At 36.2% G+C, this 17,571-nt stretch overlaps 1 protein-coding gene across 2 annotated transcripts in view; it reads left to right on the top strand.

Annotated features, from left to right (window-relative positions):
- The first annotated feature begins 1,441 nt into the window (after positions 1-1,441).
- The window catches only part of LOC105567720, a 60,954-nt gene continuing 44,824 nt past the window's right edge, over positions 1,442-17,571 (top strand). The window contains exons 1-4 of one of the 2 annotated variants that reach the window (XM_012022806.1): positions 1,448-2,554; positions 7,887-8,329; positions 9,634-9,694; positions 16,485-16,538. In XM_012022806.1, the coding sequence (XP_011878196.1) occupies positions 8,078-8,329; positions 9,634-9,694; positions 16,485-16,538 (367 nt within the window). In that variant the 5' untranslated portion in view covers positions 1,448-2,554; positions 7,887-8,077. Of the gene's footprint in view, positions 2,555-7,886; positions 8,330-9,633; positions 9,695-16,484; positions 16,539-17,571 lie in introns of both variants that reach the window. The other variant, XM_012022807.1, reaches the window with a different exon arrangement.

The following is a 17,571-nucleotide window of genomic DNA, read 5'->3' as shown; positions in this document are numbered from 1 at the left end:
AGATGCGCCATGTGTTGCATAAGTGCAACACAATCTACGCGGCAGATCGTCTCTGTCGGACGATTTCAATCCAGAGCCGCGTGTTACCTCCACCCGGTCGACCGCTACACCGTGACGCGAAAGCCATCCCCTTCCCAGCCTATCCGTTTCCCGCGCGTCGCGTACCCCTGATACGACTGCCGGTGCTCACTATCCTCGCCGCAAACGTGTCTCCCACCCTTCCTCACTCGTGGCCAGAGTATTTCGCATCGTGCCGCCGCTACCAAACAGATCGGTGGGATAGGAAGGACTTTTTCGCGCAGGCGCAACAGTGTCATATGACGTACGCGTCATACCTAAGTGCATGACCCTAAGTAGCGTATGTGCCCCACCGAGATACGTGGTGTTGTTTAGGCCCGTCGCGTAGGGAAGTAGGGAGCATTGGGGGGACGATTAAATAATGTAATCAATATTATAATTTAATGCCCCGCAGGGATAATTAATCCGCACAGTCATTTAAGCTTATTGTTAGCCCACGGACTCGAACTGACTGCGGACACCCACATGCACTTACATGTCGTATTCAATTATTCACGCACGTTTTTTGCGAGCAAAGTTTGAGAAACAACAGAAGCGAGATACAATTTGTTTTAAGAATAATTGGAAGAATAAGGATAGGTGAAAGTAATAAATTTTTATGCATGGGTGCAAATGGAACATGAAAGTTAAACTCGATCAATTTCTTATTTATACATGGTGTCTGACACAAGAGGACCTCTACGAAAAATGGTGGTAGATTGAATTAGATTAAGATGAAAAGTCATGTACCATTTTACGAAATTCGCAATAGTTATCGAATAATTTCCTGAAACGTCTGCGCGAATGAGCGCGTAGAGAGCGATATTACTATTTTTCGTAGGGGTCCTCTCGTTCCAAACACCCTGTATACTTGATTAAAAAAATTTATTCAGATGGTTATAACAAAGTTTATTAATTTCTTGCGCGATGTTACAAATTTCTGTGCGGGCAATCTAAATTAGAATTGTACAAGTCTTTTCGTAAACCGTGTTTTTTAGGATTTGTATTTACTTAAAAAAAATTTTATTTAAAGACCTTACGAAACTTATATGAGAGAAAGATATCAATTTTGCTGATAATAAATTTATTTCGTTTCTTTCATTGATAAAGTTGATAAATTTGACCTACGCAAACTCAGTATACGCGTTTAATACCATTCTTAATACATTTTTGATATTATTATGCATTTATCTTAATACACTTTTCTATTATTAACGCAAGGAAAATTATATTTATATTATTAATGCATAAAGGAAGATATTGCTTAAAATGTACACGGGCCCGAAAAGCCCCCTACGTTCCGTCTGAGCACGAGCCTGGCTCGAGTCACGTGGTTCGCGCTGCACTTGCGATAGAGATGGCCAAGTGGTGGGAAAAATCCCTCCGTCCGCTACCCCTGATCTCCAGCGGTCTTAGTAAGTTACGGACTGCATGCAAGTGCACATCGATCGTATTGACGGCTGTCTCTCGGCTGATCCCGACGGTGGTGTCACGGTTCGCCTCGCTATTTTTTCCCGTCGCCACCGCACTGCGATCTCGCGCCAGTACCTCTGGACTGTCATCTTACGCGGCCATCTATAGGGACAAATTTCGGAACTAGTTTCCGAGTTTGCGTACTTACCAACTCACGAAGATTCGTCGACGACGGATAAAGAAAAAAAGAACACGCGCCAAGGACGGTGATAGAATGGTGTGATACGCGGAGGAAATACGAGACTTTGTACGAAGTGCGCGTGTGCGACACGAGTGCCCGCGGTTTCGCTACCTTTTTTGAATTTTGCGGCTACTATTTACCTCTTGCCAGCTCGCATCTTCGTGCTCCTAGATCGTATTCGCGCGTCGTATGAAAGACGAAACAGGACAATTTATTAAAGGACATACCAACAGTACTGAGAGATATATATATGTATCTTATATTTAAGCGAATAAAAGCGGAAAAAAGGCGCGCACGGCAAGGAGGGCGAGACGAGAAAGCGAGAAAAGTGGCCAAGAGGGGAGGACTGTTCGTTTCCAGAGGCGGAGACTTCCTGCCGCGCTTTTTCCTTTCCTCTCTCCTATTAATTCCCTCCCGTCCCCGTCGCTTGTGTCGCGAAGAGTACCCTCGCAACGTGCGTAACGCTCGTGCACAACAAAAATACGCGTAACGAAGTTGCCGCGATACTTCTTGAAAGCCCGGCCACACGAGCGCGCACGTGTAACTTATCCAGGGTGCTGCAGCCGGTCGCGGGGTAACGGACGAACTACGCGGGAATTCTGCACGCGAGATATATACGGGGATTCTCTTCTCGATTGCACACGCCGCGCCGAGCCGAGCCGCGCCGCGCCGGCGAATCTCGCGTGATTACTAGATACAGTGTTGCTCGCGTGTGTCGAGAGCCAGTGGACCCTCGCTTGAACACCGTCAATTTATCCAAAGCCTTCATTATACGGAACAGCCACTGAGAGCCAGCCAGAGGGAGAGAAAGAGAGAAAGAGAAAGAGGGAGGCAGATGACAGAGTGAGTTTATTGCAAAGAATAATTTCTCATTGCCTGCCTGGTTGTAATTGAACGTAGATACTGTGCGCGATAACTTTCGGCAAACCGACATGAGTAATGCTTATCCGCAAAGAGAAGAACCGCGAACAGTGTGCATTACTAAAAGAAAACGTAAGAGGGAAGAGGTACGCTTTGATTAGGAGTTACATGTAAATTGGTATAATTACTTAAGAAAAAAAGAACTTTATATACGCGTTATTGAGGTGAGAGTCCATTCTTGCGCGCGCAGTTTCAGCCGGAGTACGTTTAATAATACCGGTATTAACTTTCGGTTACTTTCGCATGGAATAATTTACAACGAAGAAATTTATTACAGTACGTTCTAGTGTGTTGTGTGGCAATATATTATATGATGCCTAGCGCAGCGATAATATCGCAGATAAGATTATTGCATAGAATGCTAATTATTGACGCAACATTATTACTGGAAAAATTATATATACACGTTTGTAAATGTAAAAGATACTCTTTTTAGATGATTTTTTTTCAATTTACGTCTCAGAATTGTGTTTATAACAAACACGTAACAACAGAAAAAGATATAACGTATTTTATTTGTTTATCTTCTATTTATATAATAATTATATAAGTAAATGTACAAAAATAGGAAGCGCGTTTCGATTCAAAACGAGCCTCGATCCCGATAAATTGACACAAATACGGCGTAACCGATATCATTCAACGCCGCCAAATTCGCTGCGAAAGTTTCAATTGCCTATCGTGCAAGAAAACTTTCAGGTTCTAGCGAGCGTTCATACAATTCTGTTTAATTCTCGCACTTCTGTTCCACAGAAGTTACCGTTTATAAAGTTATATCTCGGTTAAATAACTTAACTACTAGTTTCGCGCGATTTTTTATAGGTTACATCGATCTCCTTATCGTCACTATCGTGTTGATATCGAGATCAAGGAAGTTACAATATTGGATCAGATCAAGGATACTCGAGCATTGAACGCAATAAAAATATCCTAAAAATGTATAGATTGATTTGTAGCGTTTAATTCGATTCCTCCGACTCCAACGTACGAATATATGTTAGCGCGATTGTCTTGGAGACGGACGGCTTTAGTTTATGCAAAAAGAGAATACATTAGACTATATTAAAAGCATATTTTTGGAGATTTCTCTAGTATAGTTTCATATGATTAACAAAATATTTTATCAATGTACTACAATTATGAAATATGCTAGATCTCATATTTTATAATTAACCAGCTGATGAATTGATATGAATCGTATTAATAATAAGTCGTAATTCAATACTAATAATAGCAATTATAGTAATAGAAAATTTGTAGTAACGGCAAATTTTGAGCAGAAGAATTTGAAAGAGTAAGAACAGTAAACGCACGAATCAATTCTTAAGGTGTTACGATGACGACAATATTAGAATGAGGTTAAAAAGAAATCTGACAAGAGTTAAATTCGGCGAGATCTTTCTTGCGGTCGCCGATATAATCACTTGCGAAAGTATTTAAACAAATATGAACTAAATAAAAACGTATATTTTTAATATAATTTCAATGCTTCTATATTATCCGAAACGTACATTTAAATTAAATGTACATTAAACATTAATAATTACTATAAAATAAGAAGGCTCACACTGATAAAATCAATAATTTACAAACAAAGGACAGATAAGTCACAGCTGATTATTCATGGTAATGAGTAAGATCTTATAATGTTTGAGAAGCGATGGTAATAAGTATAAGATGACCGCAAAAGAGAAGGGGAACAGAAACCACAAAAAACAAAGGGAAACGCAATAGATAGATAAAATAATAAACACCATCGATTCGAGGAAATTTGTCTTAAGAGTAAAACATACGGTTGAGACAAAAATTAGGTATCACTTTGTTTATTAATGCTTGATTAATTTATTTTTATGTGAAGCATTTTAGCAATTAATTTTTTACAGTATAATCGTTCATGGTCCAAGAAATAAGTCGGGATTTATTACGGGATTACTTTATTGCGATTAATAAATGCTCTTTGTGTTAACTTTGTGCATACTTTGTCAAATGACAAAGCAATAATTAAAATAATTATACGGGAAAGTCGATGATAGGATAAAACGCGCGAAACGGCAAAGGTGATGAAAGTTATAATTTCTCGCAGTTCGTTCGAAGGTAAAACTTTGGCGAGTAACTGTACCGATGGCATCTGCCTCCACGCCGACGTGGCAGGAAGTCGTCGTTAGTTAAAAAGTCGCGTGAACGGGATACAATGTAACTAGGCGGAGATGTATTCTCTGCCTGCTACGATGTGGCCGCGCTTTTTTTTTCTCTATCGTGAATCCATTCGCAGCGATCGCGTTCCCGGCGATAACGCGGCGCGGCGTACGAGCGATTTATCTCGAGTCTCTCTCGCGAGTGTGTATGAATTTACTATACGAGTATATAATTGGTTCACAGTGCGATATGCTTTTCATGAAAGTTTAATTAGATATCTTGATATATGCAGATATTATATCTCTATATATTACTTGTAAATATCTTAACGTACAGTGCTTCCCAATTTTTCCGACACGTTACTTTAAAATAGAGATCTGATCAATGTTACTTGAAAATGTTAAATTGTGGATGATATTATCACGATACTCTTGTGCAACAAAAGTACAACCGGAAACAGATGATTACAAAAATATTCTGTAATTTCAGAAATTTGAAGATGCTTTCTATTAAAAATCATAGGTAAGATTAAATGATAATGCAGTTAAATGCGAATACATTGTTTAATATTGTCATTGCAGATCGTTTAGATTATAGTTCAATATCAATACTGTTTGAGACAGTATTTGACTGCTTCTGCATAGAGGCGCATCGCATCGCCGCGTAAATATTTAATCACTAATTGCCCGAAAACAATTAGGAATCATTATGACATGAGTTCTTTCTAGAAGTGTCGTTAGTTTAGAAAAACATTAGCGAAAACAAGTGGCGACCTTCTTTTTTTCTAAGAGCGAGCTCATGTCATAAACAATTACTCGCAATTTCGGAAAGAAAGTACATTGTGAACTTTTAGTGGTGTAGCTATACTTGAAATTAAAGGTGGCTATTATTTTTAATCGAAATTCCCTGTCTTTCTTCTTGTTTCCTTGTCACGTCGGTGACTCTCACTACGCCGCGCATTCTCGAACAATTACGATTTATTCTAATTTACGATGCAATGCATTCAACGTGTATTTAAATGCGACTGTAAGACTTTCAGGGTTACGAGGTATAATGAGAAATAATATCTGCCAAGTTTTTTATTTTGCAGTAGATGTTTTAAACATTAATATAACAATTACGTGATACAATAAACTTGCTTGCAATTTCTGCCAATCTGATTTTGTCTGATATTTTCTTATTGTTTTAATAATACCCGACGCTTCAGCGAGTCACGTTATTCGTTAGTTTCAATGATAGTATTCGGAGTTTTAAGTAATAATGAGTACCTTCTAGATCCCGTGTTCGTTGGAAAATTATAATAATTGGCTACGCACCGCGATTTTGCTTAAAATGTGCATTTTCTATCGCATTCTCACACTCGAGAACAAATGCATTAGCAATTGTAATTTCCGATAGTAGATTCTGTCTCACTATTATATATCAATTAGGTAATGTAGATTAATTTATTTGAATAATTACCTTTAATTTTATTTTGTTGTATCTCTACTTTTTCACTTTATTCTTTTTTTGTAAATTTACACGAAATTTCTCTACTTTTCTACACGAAAATAAAAATTTATTTTTACATCAATTACCACTTTTTACAGCTTACAATTTTATATTTACTGATAAATTATGTAGTGCATAATACGTGTTGTATACATCAAGTATACAAAACATACTTGAATCGATATTTCCACGCGATATACTTTTTACGTAAACTTTCTTCATAAAGTTGTACACGGAATTATTTTTTGTATAGCTGGTAATAACCTACTTTGTGTTTTTCTGCTATTAGAGTATTTGTGTCCTATAAGCGGGCATTAGCGGTACATATTTAATAGAATTATAATCTTCATTCCTGAATAATAATTTGAGGAATAAGTGGAGTAGTTGCCCTTTGATTATCGTCTGTCAATTATTCTACTAGCTCTGCGAAAGTAAATGCGCATATACATTTTTATTAGACATAGTCTTTCAGGATTCACCATTTAAGTTAATAGTTATTGATCGAATGCGTTTTTAACGGTGTTAGCGTAATATACTGTTTGTTTTTTCTATAATGTTTGATATTAATTTTTGAAATTATTCTTAATTTCCATCTTTGTAAGTGATTAAATACAACAAAGATAAAATTATTATAATGACAATAATAAAATTCGAGCAACATCTTTTTGCTCTGTTAAATCTGCAGAATTGGAATTTCGTTGCGGCATCTGTTTTACGATCTTTCGTTCTTAGATAAGTCACGAATGTTTAATGAGGCAGGTTTTGATGTGCTGTATTTCTTTGGTATGGCGTATCTTTTACCTCACTTTACTTACCATGACCATCTGCGGCGATGCCAAGAGAAACGTATCTTTGCCTTCATGAGGTCGTGACTCCCGTGTCCTTCATAGTGGCTTTAGCCGTGTCAGGATTTATCATATAATTTTTGTAGAGATACGTAGCTTATCCATTACCCATTTCAGGCTCGGGTATCCTTTATCTCGAGACGTGAATACACGAGTGGTTAATAGATTTTACAGATTTTCGTTGTTGCACATATTCCAGAATTAACAATTTATCCGAAGACGTAGTCTTATAAATCCGTGTTTTTTTTAACTAACATGAACACCTATGTCGCTTGCTTCCAATACATTCTATACCGAGGCAATTATAAAAATAGATAAAAGAGATGAAATCTTATCTCTTCGAAACTCGTCATTATATATCTTCATTCAAATGGATAAAAACGTCTTTGTTTTCTGAGCAATATTTATTATATACATCGATTAAATGTCAGCAGACTCTCGATTGCAATTACCGCGAAAATAGATTGTAAAAATTACTTTGTACCACGAATAGTGTACATAATCGAGATACATATTGATTACATACTGATCATCAAGAACACTAAAACAAACACTGACTGCATACTTGACTATGTAGCTGATTTCACCGTATTATGGCGTCTTATGAATTTAAATAAGTATCAAAATGCTATTAAACTGCATTTTTCTTCTTATTTCCTATTTTCTGTTTATTAGGGTATTATATTATATTGCCACAGTGTTTTAACAATTTGTTTATTTTAATTATTTTTTCTTTTTGCATTTCTGTTTAAATTATCAAAATAGTTCGTTGTATGTTTCAGGAAGTAGAACCATACGGATAGCAATACAAAGGACTCGTAAAACGCAACTTTATACAAGACAACGAATATAATAATCGTCATTATCCTACGAGACCATCGGAATCAGACCTCGACAAGAGATCGTTACAATCATTGATAAGAAAATAAAAATCAGCTATCTATATTAATATTAAAAAGTTTCTGCGAACGCCATGAGTAACAAGAAAGTGAGTAAATCTACGTCAACCGAAACTAAAAGTGATCGATTGTCACCGAAATGTGGGCGATGCTACGTTCATAAAAAGATCGTTGCGCTCAAGGGACATAAGAGATACTGCCAATTCCAAAACTGCTATTGTACGGCCTGCTTTTATTTTCTGCGGCAACAGAGATTATCGGCAGACAAGATAGCTATGAAAAGAGCGTGTGATTTGAGTAGGGAGAAAAAGCTACATCCTGACGAGGTTAGTCTATCTTTGTTTTTTAAGACCTGATACAATGGAAAACTTGTAATCATTGCGGTTGCGAAAAATTTCGAGATACGTCTGTGTTTTATTACTGATCACAGTTTAGTTCAAACGACCTCTGTGAAGTTGGCATCCCACTTTTCAAAAAATCATTTTTTGGTTAAAGTTTTGAATGCACCCCGAAGAGTTCTAGAGTTCCTTATTAATTTAAAAAATAGTTGTAGCGAATTAAGCTAAAAAAAACCATGGTTGAAACTTTGGGGTGCCAGCTTCTTTTGTAAAAACTTTTACTGACAACAACTCATTATATAATACATACTACAAGGTGTTCCACGGGATATCCTGCATATCATGCCAAAATTATTACGGATATTTGGATATGATTCTTGTTAAGACAGTTGTCTATACAGGGTGAGTAAAAAGTACCGGGACGGTGAAATACCTCGAAAACAAAGCATTTTCGAGAAAAACGTTTTGTATAAAAGTTGTAGGGTTAAAAACCATCTATTTACTAAATCTATTTACTATCAGTTTAACCTTGGGTGGCGTTGACAAGATCAGATCAAGGTCACATCGACTTTTTTAAATGGAACCTCCTATTGTTTATTACACTATCTTATTTTACTAATTAATATGAACAAGTTTTATCTGAAACATTTTTTTATTTGCCTAATAGTTTTTGAGATATTCAAGACGTTCATATTAATTAGTAGAATAAGATAGTATGATAAACAATAGGGGGTTCCATTTAAAAAAGTCGATGTAACCTTGACCTGACCTTGTCGACGCCATTCAAGGGCAAACTGATAACTTCATGAAATAGATCTTTTTTAACCCTACAACTTTTATAGAAAACGTTTTTTCGAAAATGCTTTGTTTTCGAGATATTTCACTGTCCCGGTACTTTTTACTTAACCTGTATATCGACCGGCAAAGTGTAAAATGCTGTAAACTATCACGCAATTTCTAAACATTCGTTAGTTTCTTGATTTTTATTAGACCTAATTCAATTAACGAAATGTAAATCTAAGTAAATTAGAAACCTTATTTCGTAACTTTGATGAATTGCACAAATAAATTTTGAACCATACTTTTTTAACTTAGTTATATTAAAACCGAACGGCTAATCCCTGAATTTGAGATTAAGATTTCTAGTTTGTAATCTTGTTGTATGTAACGCGTGTACTAGCTACGCTTACACTTGGCGCGAGACACTACCGTGTCTCGTGATATACTGCTCATCGCAACCGTAATGTATTATTTATTATCTATATTTCTATATACTATTTTTTTCTTAACAGGTGATGCCATTGGACATATCGCCATTACCAGCACCTTTACTTTTTACCAAGTACGCAAAGCGTAAGTAATGTTGACATATATATTACATAATAAATTGCACGTTTATTGCTTAGATGATACAGACATATCAATGGATGATAATCTATCATGTATAAAGAATTCTGAAAGATCGATAAAAATAGAAGTAAAGATATATGTCTCATTGCTCAATTAAAAAATCTAGAATTAATTTATTATATTAGAACATAATTATATTAGAACAGAATATATTAGAATTAATGTATTACATCAATCAAATTACATTATCCAGAGATACGTAATGGTACATAAGGATTGTACATTGTTTTATGGCTCAATATTTATGTAATATTTCTAATCTTTAGAATATTCCGCATATAATTACTATATAATCAATATAAACAGTGAAGGATTATAATGTATACATATATAAATATATATATATATAATAGTATATATTATATATAAATAGTAATGTAATTATGGTGAAACGAATAGGTAGGACTACTTGTATTATCTGCAAGTACCACGACAAATTAAAATACATTATTAGCCCCATCATACCCATGTCGAGTTACGGTGAACTGTTCTTATCATAATGGCAGCATGTTTTGCACACTGAAAAAAATTTCTGGTTGAATATGGACGAATCAGATAATTTCTTTAGGATTTGCAGCAATCTAAAACCATGTTGTGTCGAGTTCACCCGGTCCTTTATGTATGTCATATAACGCGCCTATATACAAGATGAAATTCATCTGGCATTTGAGTATCTCGCATAGGTTTCACCTGTACCTATAATGCATTATTCAGCTGACAGTACTGCAACCTTTGCGTCGCGATACGAGTGGCATTTTATAGTGTGATTAGTAAGAACGTAGAAGTCATAATCCAATATCATGATTACAAGATTGGCTCGTGTAAAGTCAAAGTTCTTCGTATAAAGTTCAATGTACTCAAAAGTATACGTTTTGCTTGGATCGCATATATTTTCTAGAATACTTTTCAGATTCTAGAATGAATATGTTAATTGCCTTAATCTCTTTCTCTCCTTCTCCTGTTCGTGCGCGTCTGTGCGCGCGCGCCCGTGTGTGTGTGTGTGTGTGTGTGTAAAATTCGGTTTAGCACCTCCAAGAATTTAGATTAAAATATTTATTTGTATAAATATTTGTCTGCTTAATATTATCTTCTTTATTATTTTTTCTGTTCTTTCGCGTATACTTGGTCTTTTTTGTACCTCTTTTTAAAAAGGTAATTTTGTTAGATACATACATACGCTCACATTGCAGAAATATGTCTTAATATGGTATACATGCTGATCTATTTACTGTACCTACATGATGAACGTACATAACATGTAGGTACGTACCCGATGAAAACTGAGATTGCCTACCTGTTGCACACATTCTCCTCCGGTATCTCTCATCTTCCGTGCATTTGTGAAATGCATCCTTTACAGGAGACAACACATCCTCAACGTGTTTTCGAAACTTTATTTAGCATCAAAAAATTTCTATGCTTTCGATTTTTGAATTCGTCTCAAAAAAATCCTCGTCATCGTTCATCGCATTTTATTGAAGTTAATGAAATTGAAGGAATAAAGGACTAAGAGCCGTGACAGGCTGTTAGTGTCTAAATATTTTATTCTAACCTCTGAGATGATATTGTTTTCGCAATAAATTTAGAATAAAATATTTAGATACTAACAGCCTGTCACGGCTCTTAGTCCTTTATTCCTTCAAATTTGTGTTTATCACATTTGAGCCATCCTAATTTTATTAATTTGTTAATAAAATTGTTTTATATCGGCGATATATTAAGATAACCAAGATTCAAGAAAGGGCAAATATTTAAGATTTTTATGTAACTGTCGCCAGATACAAATTACAATCGCGCGGATGTTTTGTTTTTTAAGTTAAAACCATTAATGTATTACTTATGTTGCTAACCATTTGTCGCGTTTTTATATGATTACATTTAATTATTTGTAATTATATGCACTAAAAGAGATTTGTTTCTTTTCTTTGTGGTATATTTTGCATTCGACATTAGGATGGATATTTTTTTTGTGATAGTAATAACAGAAAAGATATCAGTATTTCCTTTTGATATCATATCGCGAGGGACGATAGCATGATACAATTATTTATAGGTCGGGTATCCTACGCACGTCACGCGCGCCGGTCAGCACTGGTTATAGTTTAATTCGATGATATAATTCGATGATATTGTGTGCGTGCATAAATAAAACTGTTTAAAACAGAAAGGATCTAAACATTACAATTTAGTACGAGAAACGGCGATCCATGGATTTTGTTATTCACCCGCGATGTGAATTAACTTTTACACTCAGTGCAGTTAGGAACTCAACGCACGACTCTTTGCGGTTGTTCGGCCTTTTACCGGATGACCCCCGCAAAAATAAGATGGAATGTCAAAGTTCACGGATCGTGATAATAGCCGACTGCATTTCGCTTCTGGTACTGCTCTATGGTTGTAATCAAGCGAAATAATTATAGAATAAATTATAGCGGCGAGATAGGGACCTCCTCCGTTGCGGAATCTAGGAACAAAGATCAGCATTCAGTGCATTCAAGCTAAGAAGGTTATTGCTTACTCTCACGCGTACTCTTTAAACCGTTATATCGTACACAAGCATCAAAATGTCAATCGATGAAGAAAGAGAGATCCTCTGTCACGGAGGACAATTCTCACACTGTCTTCGAGATTGTTAGATCGACCAGTACGGTCGACATTCTCAACTTTGTCTTATTTTTCTCTTGCGGACTTTGAATTCGAAATATTTCAGCTAGGACTTATCGCTTGCAGATAAATAAATATTGTACATCATGCAAGGAATTATGATTATTACGATGTAGAGAATAGAATAGAATATTCAGTGATTAAAAAAAACAATGTTTCGGATGGCGACTATATTATGTAATATAAAGCAGAATTGTCTTATCTTGTTCTTCAATAACAATCTATGCGGAAAGTGCATGCTCCATCACGTCGCGTTTGTCACTGTCGTCTCTAAGCTCAGAGTGCAAGTGTTCCGTGTGTATAAGTGAACGAACGTACTTATAACGTCGTTCACAGGGATCCCAACGAAATTCAAGCCACTCTTTCACTTGACAACCCAACCGAATGTTAACCCTGGTTTTACGAGCGTTCCCATTGGCCGACTGGCCATGCGAACTCGGCTAATATAATACGAACTTATAACCAAAGCCGAAACCTAGGAGCTCGCTCTTGCTTTTACGATCCAGCTCGTTTTTAAAAGTTATCGTTATTTTGCTCACTTTTGGACGAAATAGTTTGTCCCCGGTAAATGGGTTTGAAGGAAGCGAAAGTCTGTGCGCGGGACTAACCACTAAACCTGAATTGACAACGTGATCCTCTTTCGTAGAGTGAGGGGGAGGGGAAAGAGAGGGGGGACCACTGCATACACTTGCATTTCTACAATTTCCCACTGGGATAATACCACAGCGGGATTGTAAAGTCTTTTTACGAGAACGAAGAAATGCGGTGGAAAAGAAGAGGGTATTCTCGTGAACAAATTTATCACTGAACACTCATTCTCCCATCGTAGCGCATAATTGCATATGTCGCGTAATTTCTTTGAGTTGTTTTCGAAAATGAGATAAGGATAATTTATTTACGTGTCAGTGAAATCACCGGAAATTTCGCTTATACTTACGCAAGCCCCGAGGTGCATTGTCAGGATCGGCCATAAACGCGTGCTAATTAATTTATAGCGCATACGTGCGCGGGTTAACCGCCGGGGTTAACCACCGAAATTAACACTGGCACATCCTCGTGGTATCGTGATCAGTGATAATGGAAAAGTGGCGCGGGATACCCGATAATACGGAAAGTCGTGACGTCGTAGAGGTGTTATACCTCAACTCCGGGAGTGATTACAACGAGTATATGGAGGTTGTAAAGTTTGCCTTTACGAGCTTGCATTTCGAGACATTAAGTACTGGCTTTTAATAACGCATCGCTCGTTATTATTCCTACATAGAGAGTGGCTACGTCGTCTATCTTTGATATAATTTCTACCAATATAATATTCAGAAGAAAAAGTAGAATTTTATGTTTAGCCAAGTTTACTTTATTTCTTCAGTTGAGAAAAAGTATATCTGTTTATTGAATGGTATGATTTTTTTGCTTTTGTTAATTGTAAGTGTTCGATCAATTATAAAGATTAATTTCCGTCGTGCGTAATTTCTTTGGTGGATCAAAGAAATATTAAGGATGTATTGGACGTGCAATCTTAGACAAAAGTGCATGAAATTGAAAATACTTAAATATCTACTCTTAACGCATAGTAAATCTAGATGTAAGAAACTTGAACGATAGTTGGAGTCTTATTTGTACTCCTACAAAGGTATTTTTCACTTAACAAATGTTTTTTCCTGAATTATTTGCGATTTTTTTCACTTATGAGCCTAAACTTTTGATAGTGAAAATGCTCTGATTTCAATTCTTAATAACGTCAAATATTTTCAAAACTAAAAAATTTGTGCCGACAGCACGAATATCTCAAGTTATATTTTATTATATTTTATTTCTTTAAAACGGTGCAGTAAAGACTATCAAAACTTGGTAGATATTTTCATCTATTCGTATACTAGATGTATAAAAAAATTCAAAACACTGGTACTATTTCTTCAACATTTTGTAGCTGTTTTATCCGTGAAGATCGGCTTTTCCCATAAGAGTACGTGTAAAATCAGTGTAAATTAAAATAGTTATATCTCAGTAACCGTTTAGTGGATGCATTTTCACTTTTCTGCAATAAATTAGGAAGACTAAAAGAACAATTTCACCAATTTTTAGCGACTTTGTACTATTTTGAAGATAGGTCCGATACATCCTTAAATCGCTAGATAGCATGCACGAACACACGCAGATAGCGATTATGATAAGCAAGCCCAATTGTTTTTTATTGCTTTTTTTATCGCAATAATTGGTCGATTCTTTCCTATTAAACTAGGTTCTCGGATAATTGATAGGTAGAAAATTGAATACAATAAATTGTCTTAATTGATGAACATCTCTTTCGAGACTATAGAATGTGCTGTTATTTTGAGAGTAACTAACAATAAGTAATTTTATGCTTTTCTCAAGTCACCGTGTACTTTGTATCTATGTGTCTAGTTAGAACATCCTCCTTCGAGACTCAGACGATGTCTCGAAAAGAAATTTAAATCACGGATTTTTAACTATGTGTTTTACACGTACAAGTGGACCCATTATCGTTCTCACAAAGGTAATAGGAGGAAAACCGTTTTCGGTTATACCGAAAAAAAAAACCGGAAAGAACTCTCATGTTCTCACACCGATCGTCATTGATGTGAGATTTTTACGATCGTCAACTCTCTTTCGGTGGACCTCACTGAAAATCCTGCTCATAAATCTCAGCGTCGGTTTCTTTTCTTGCTTGGCCCGCGTGTGATGACATTTCGTTTAGACTACTTATTTACAAAATGTGATAATCATTCTTGCGGGTCTTTTCATCGAATCGAGAAGAATGGATTTATATATTTTACGAAACGCTCTAAAAATAGAGCTGCTATTTTTAAGGATGCACGTGCCACATGGTATTTATGACAGTCTCAGATAACATTTGATGTTATAATAATAGGAGTACATTAGAAGTAGATAAACGCATCATTTCAGAGATTATACAAAAATTTTTTTATTAATATTTTCTTTTCATTATTATTAAAAATGTTAATTTACATATGTATACAGCTTTTTGTAATATGTACTAGCTTGTTGTAATTTTCTATGTTAAATTGAATTTTTAATGCTACGAATTATCGCCGCTGCGATGAATTATTTATCAAGCTGATCAAGATATTCGTAGCTATTCCTACGCGCAAGGTACGCACAAGGTGCTTGCTTTATAGCTTTATCGTACAAACACTATTAACAGGCAATAAGTTTGCGATTAGTTCGAGGTGAATAATGGCTGTCCACACGTAGAAGTGAATGTCTCGGTACATCGCCGAAGGATAAAGAGAGTATGATTCGCGATTAAAACATTGACGCGGTATTGAACGGATTATATAGCGCTATATCAGTTTTCACACGACCTTTTAACGTGATTAATTCATTATGATCTTTGCAAACGTATCGATAATGCAACAAAGCATTGGAACAGTTGCAAATATCTTTTTAATTGGAGACATATTTCTATTTATAGAAGTATATTTTATTTATACTTCAGTAGAAGAATATAAATAATTCTGTTGATCCTTGTAAAAGTTCTCGTTGTAAAACACGATTCGACAACTCGTATGGATTACGATCGCAGAATTTTCGCTTGGTTGACTTCACGATTATGATGCGAGCGTCAAAAGCCTGTTAGACGAATCTTTCGCGTTAGCAAGTCGAGTCGCATTTCCCGCATTAGTTTGACTCATCTCTCCGTCTTTCACGATGAAACCACCCTTTGTCCCGATCTTAGTTATTACCATCGTCATGTCACCGATGCGTAAGTTACGACTTGCTGGCGACGATATAACCTACTGTGCACAAAAATTCGCCTTTTCACCTTCGTTTAACGTTGGATATATAATTGTTGGATACGATAATACTACGAAGACTTTTTCTTCCTCTCGATTCTGTTTCGTTACTTCTTTGTTGTCGCAAATCCTTATTCTGAGAAATAGAAAAATCTTCGGGTAGCTCTTAGGTTTACGGTTACGATGTCTTTTTCAAACGCACCCGACTATGTTCTTCCATAGAACAGATTGATCTAGTCTAGCGTAACTGTCTATAATAAGTAGCACTTTTAATGCGTCCCAATTTGTTACAGTATGCAGTGCCCAACAGACGGACAAGTGTGACGGAGCAGAAAGCTGTAAAAATGGTACGAGAAATATTTGTTATTCGGCCGTGCATACTGTTGACAGTAAACTATCGTATCGCGTCGTTTTATCAAAATCCATGTGTGTTATATACCCATGTGTTCGATTTTTTCATTTGGTTTATTAAATCAGATTAGTCCGAAATCGTTTACTTAAAAAGAGTCTTTTAACTTAATTCTCCATTATTATATTTTTTATTTCTTATGCTGTTACGTTTGCAGTTTTTAAATGTCGTTTTAATATTATTATTTTATCATTATTAGTAAGTAGAATAATGATAAAAGCAGAAAAATTGTAATTAACTTTAACTTTGGAATCGTAACAATTGAAACTTGAAACACTCAAATTCGAATATCAGATCTTCATAAAAATCGAAATTGACATAGAAACGTAATTTGGCGAAATCATTGTGGTGAATCTTGGTACTTGACTTTTAGTCTTTTAAATGTATAAGCCACATGTGGTAAAGCGCTTTTGAGGGTGGTTTAGCCACGGATAGAGGGGTATGCTTTGGTCACCTGAACAGGACACTTCGATAGGAAGGAGGGTGCACAGGGTGGGTAGTAAAGTTGGTCACAGTCTAGCGAGTCGAGCCGGTTCTCTTTTACGAGGCACGGGGTTAAATGATCTGTCACTTTCTCTACCCCTCGAATCTCTTGCTCTATGCGAGGCAGCCTACCACTATTACAAAAATGTCATAAAATATTATGGTTCTCAGTGGTTGACAACGATCTGACGACAGTGCACACTCGCAGGCAAACACATGTATGAGCATCCCTTTTCTTCTCATGCCGTTCCTCTCGGTCGATGCTTATTCGATGCGAATCATGAGAAACATTCAAGGAGCGAGGGAATTTACGGTGGAAACGCGGGCCAGGACGCTTCATTTTCATTCCCGCGAAGCACTGCGCGAGCCAACTTCGCGTATCCAAAGAGTCTTAAAATCTTTACGACCTTTGCCTTCTCTCTTCCGCGGGGGCAACGATCTTCACGGCATCTCGAGCAGTCTCCGGGTGTGTTTATGGTTTCTTCGTC

This window comes from Vollenhovia emeryi, unplaced genomic scaffold (genome assembly GCF_000949405.1).
Source record: "Vollenhovia emeryi isolate VEMERY1.0 unplaced genomic scaffold, V.emery_V1.0 DF939135.1, whole genome shotgun sequence".
NCBI lineage: Eukaryota > Metazoa > Arthropoda > Insecta > Hymenoptera > Formicidae > Vollenhovia > Vollenhovia emeryi.
The sequence above is the reverse complement of the archived record's forward strand: the minus strand, read 5'-3'. Positions and strand labels throughout refer to the sequence as shown.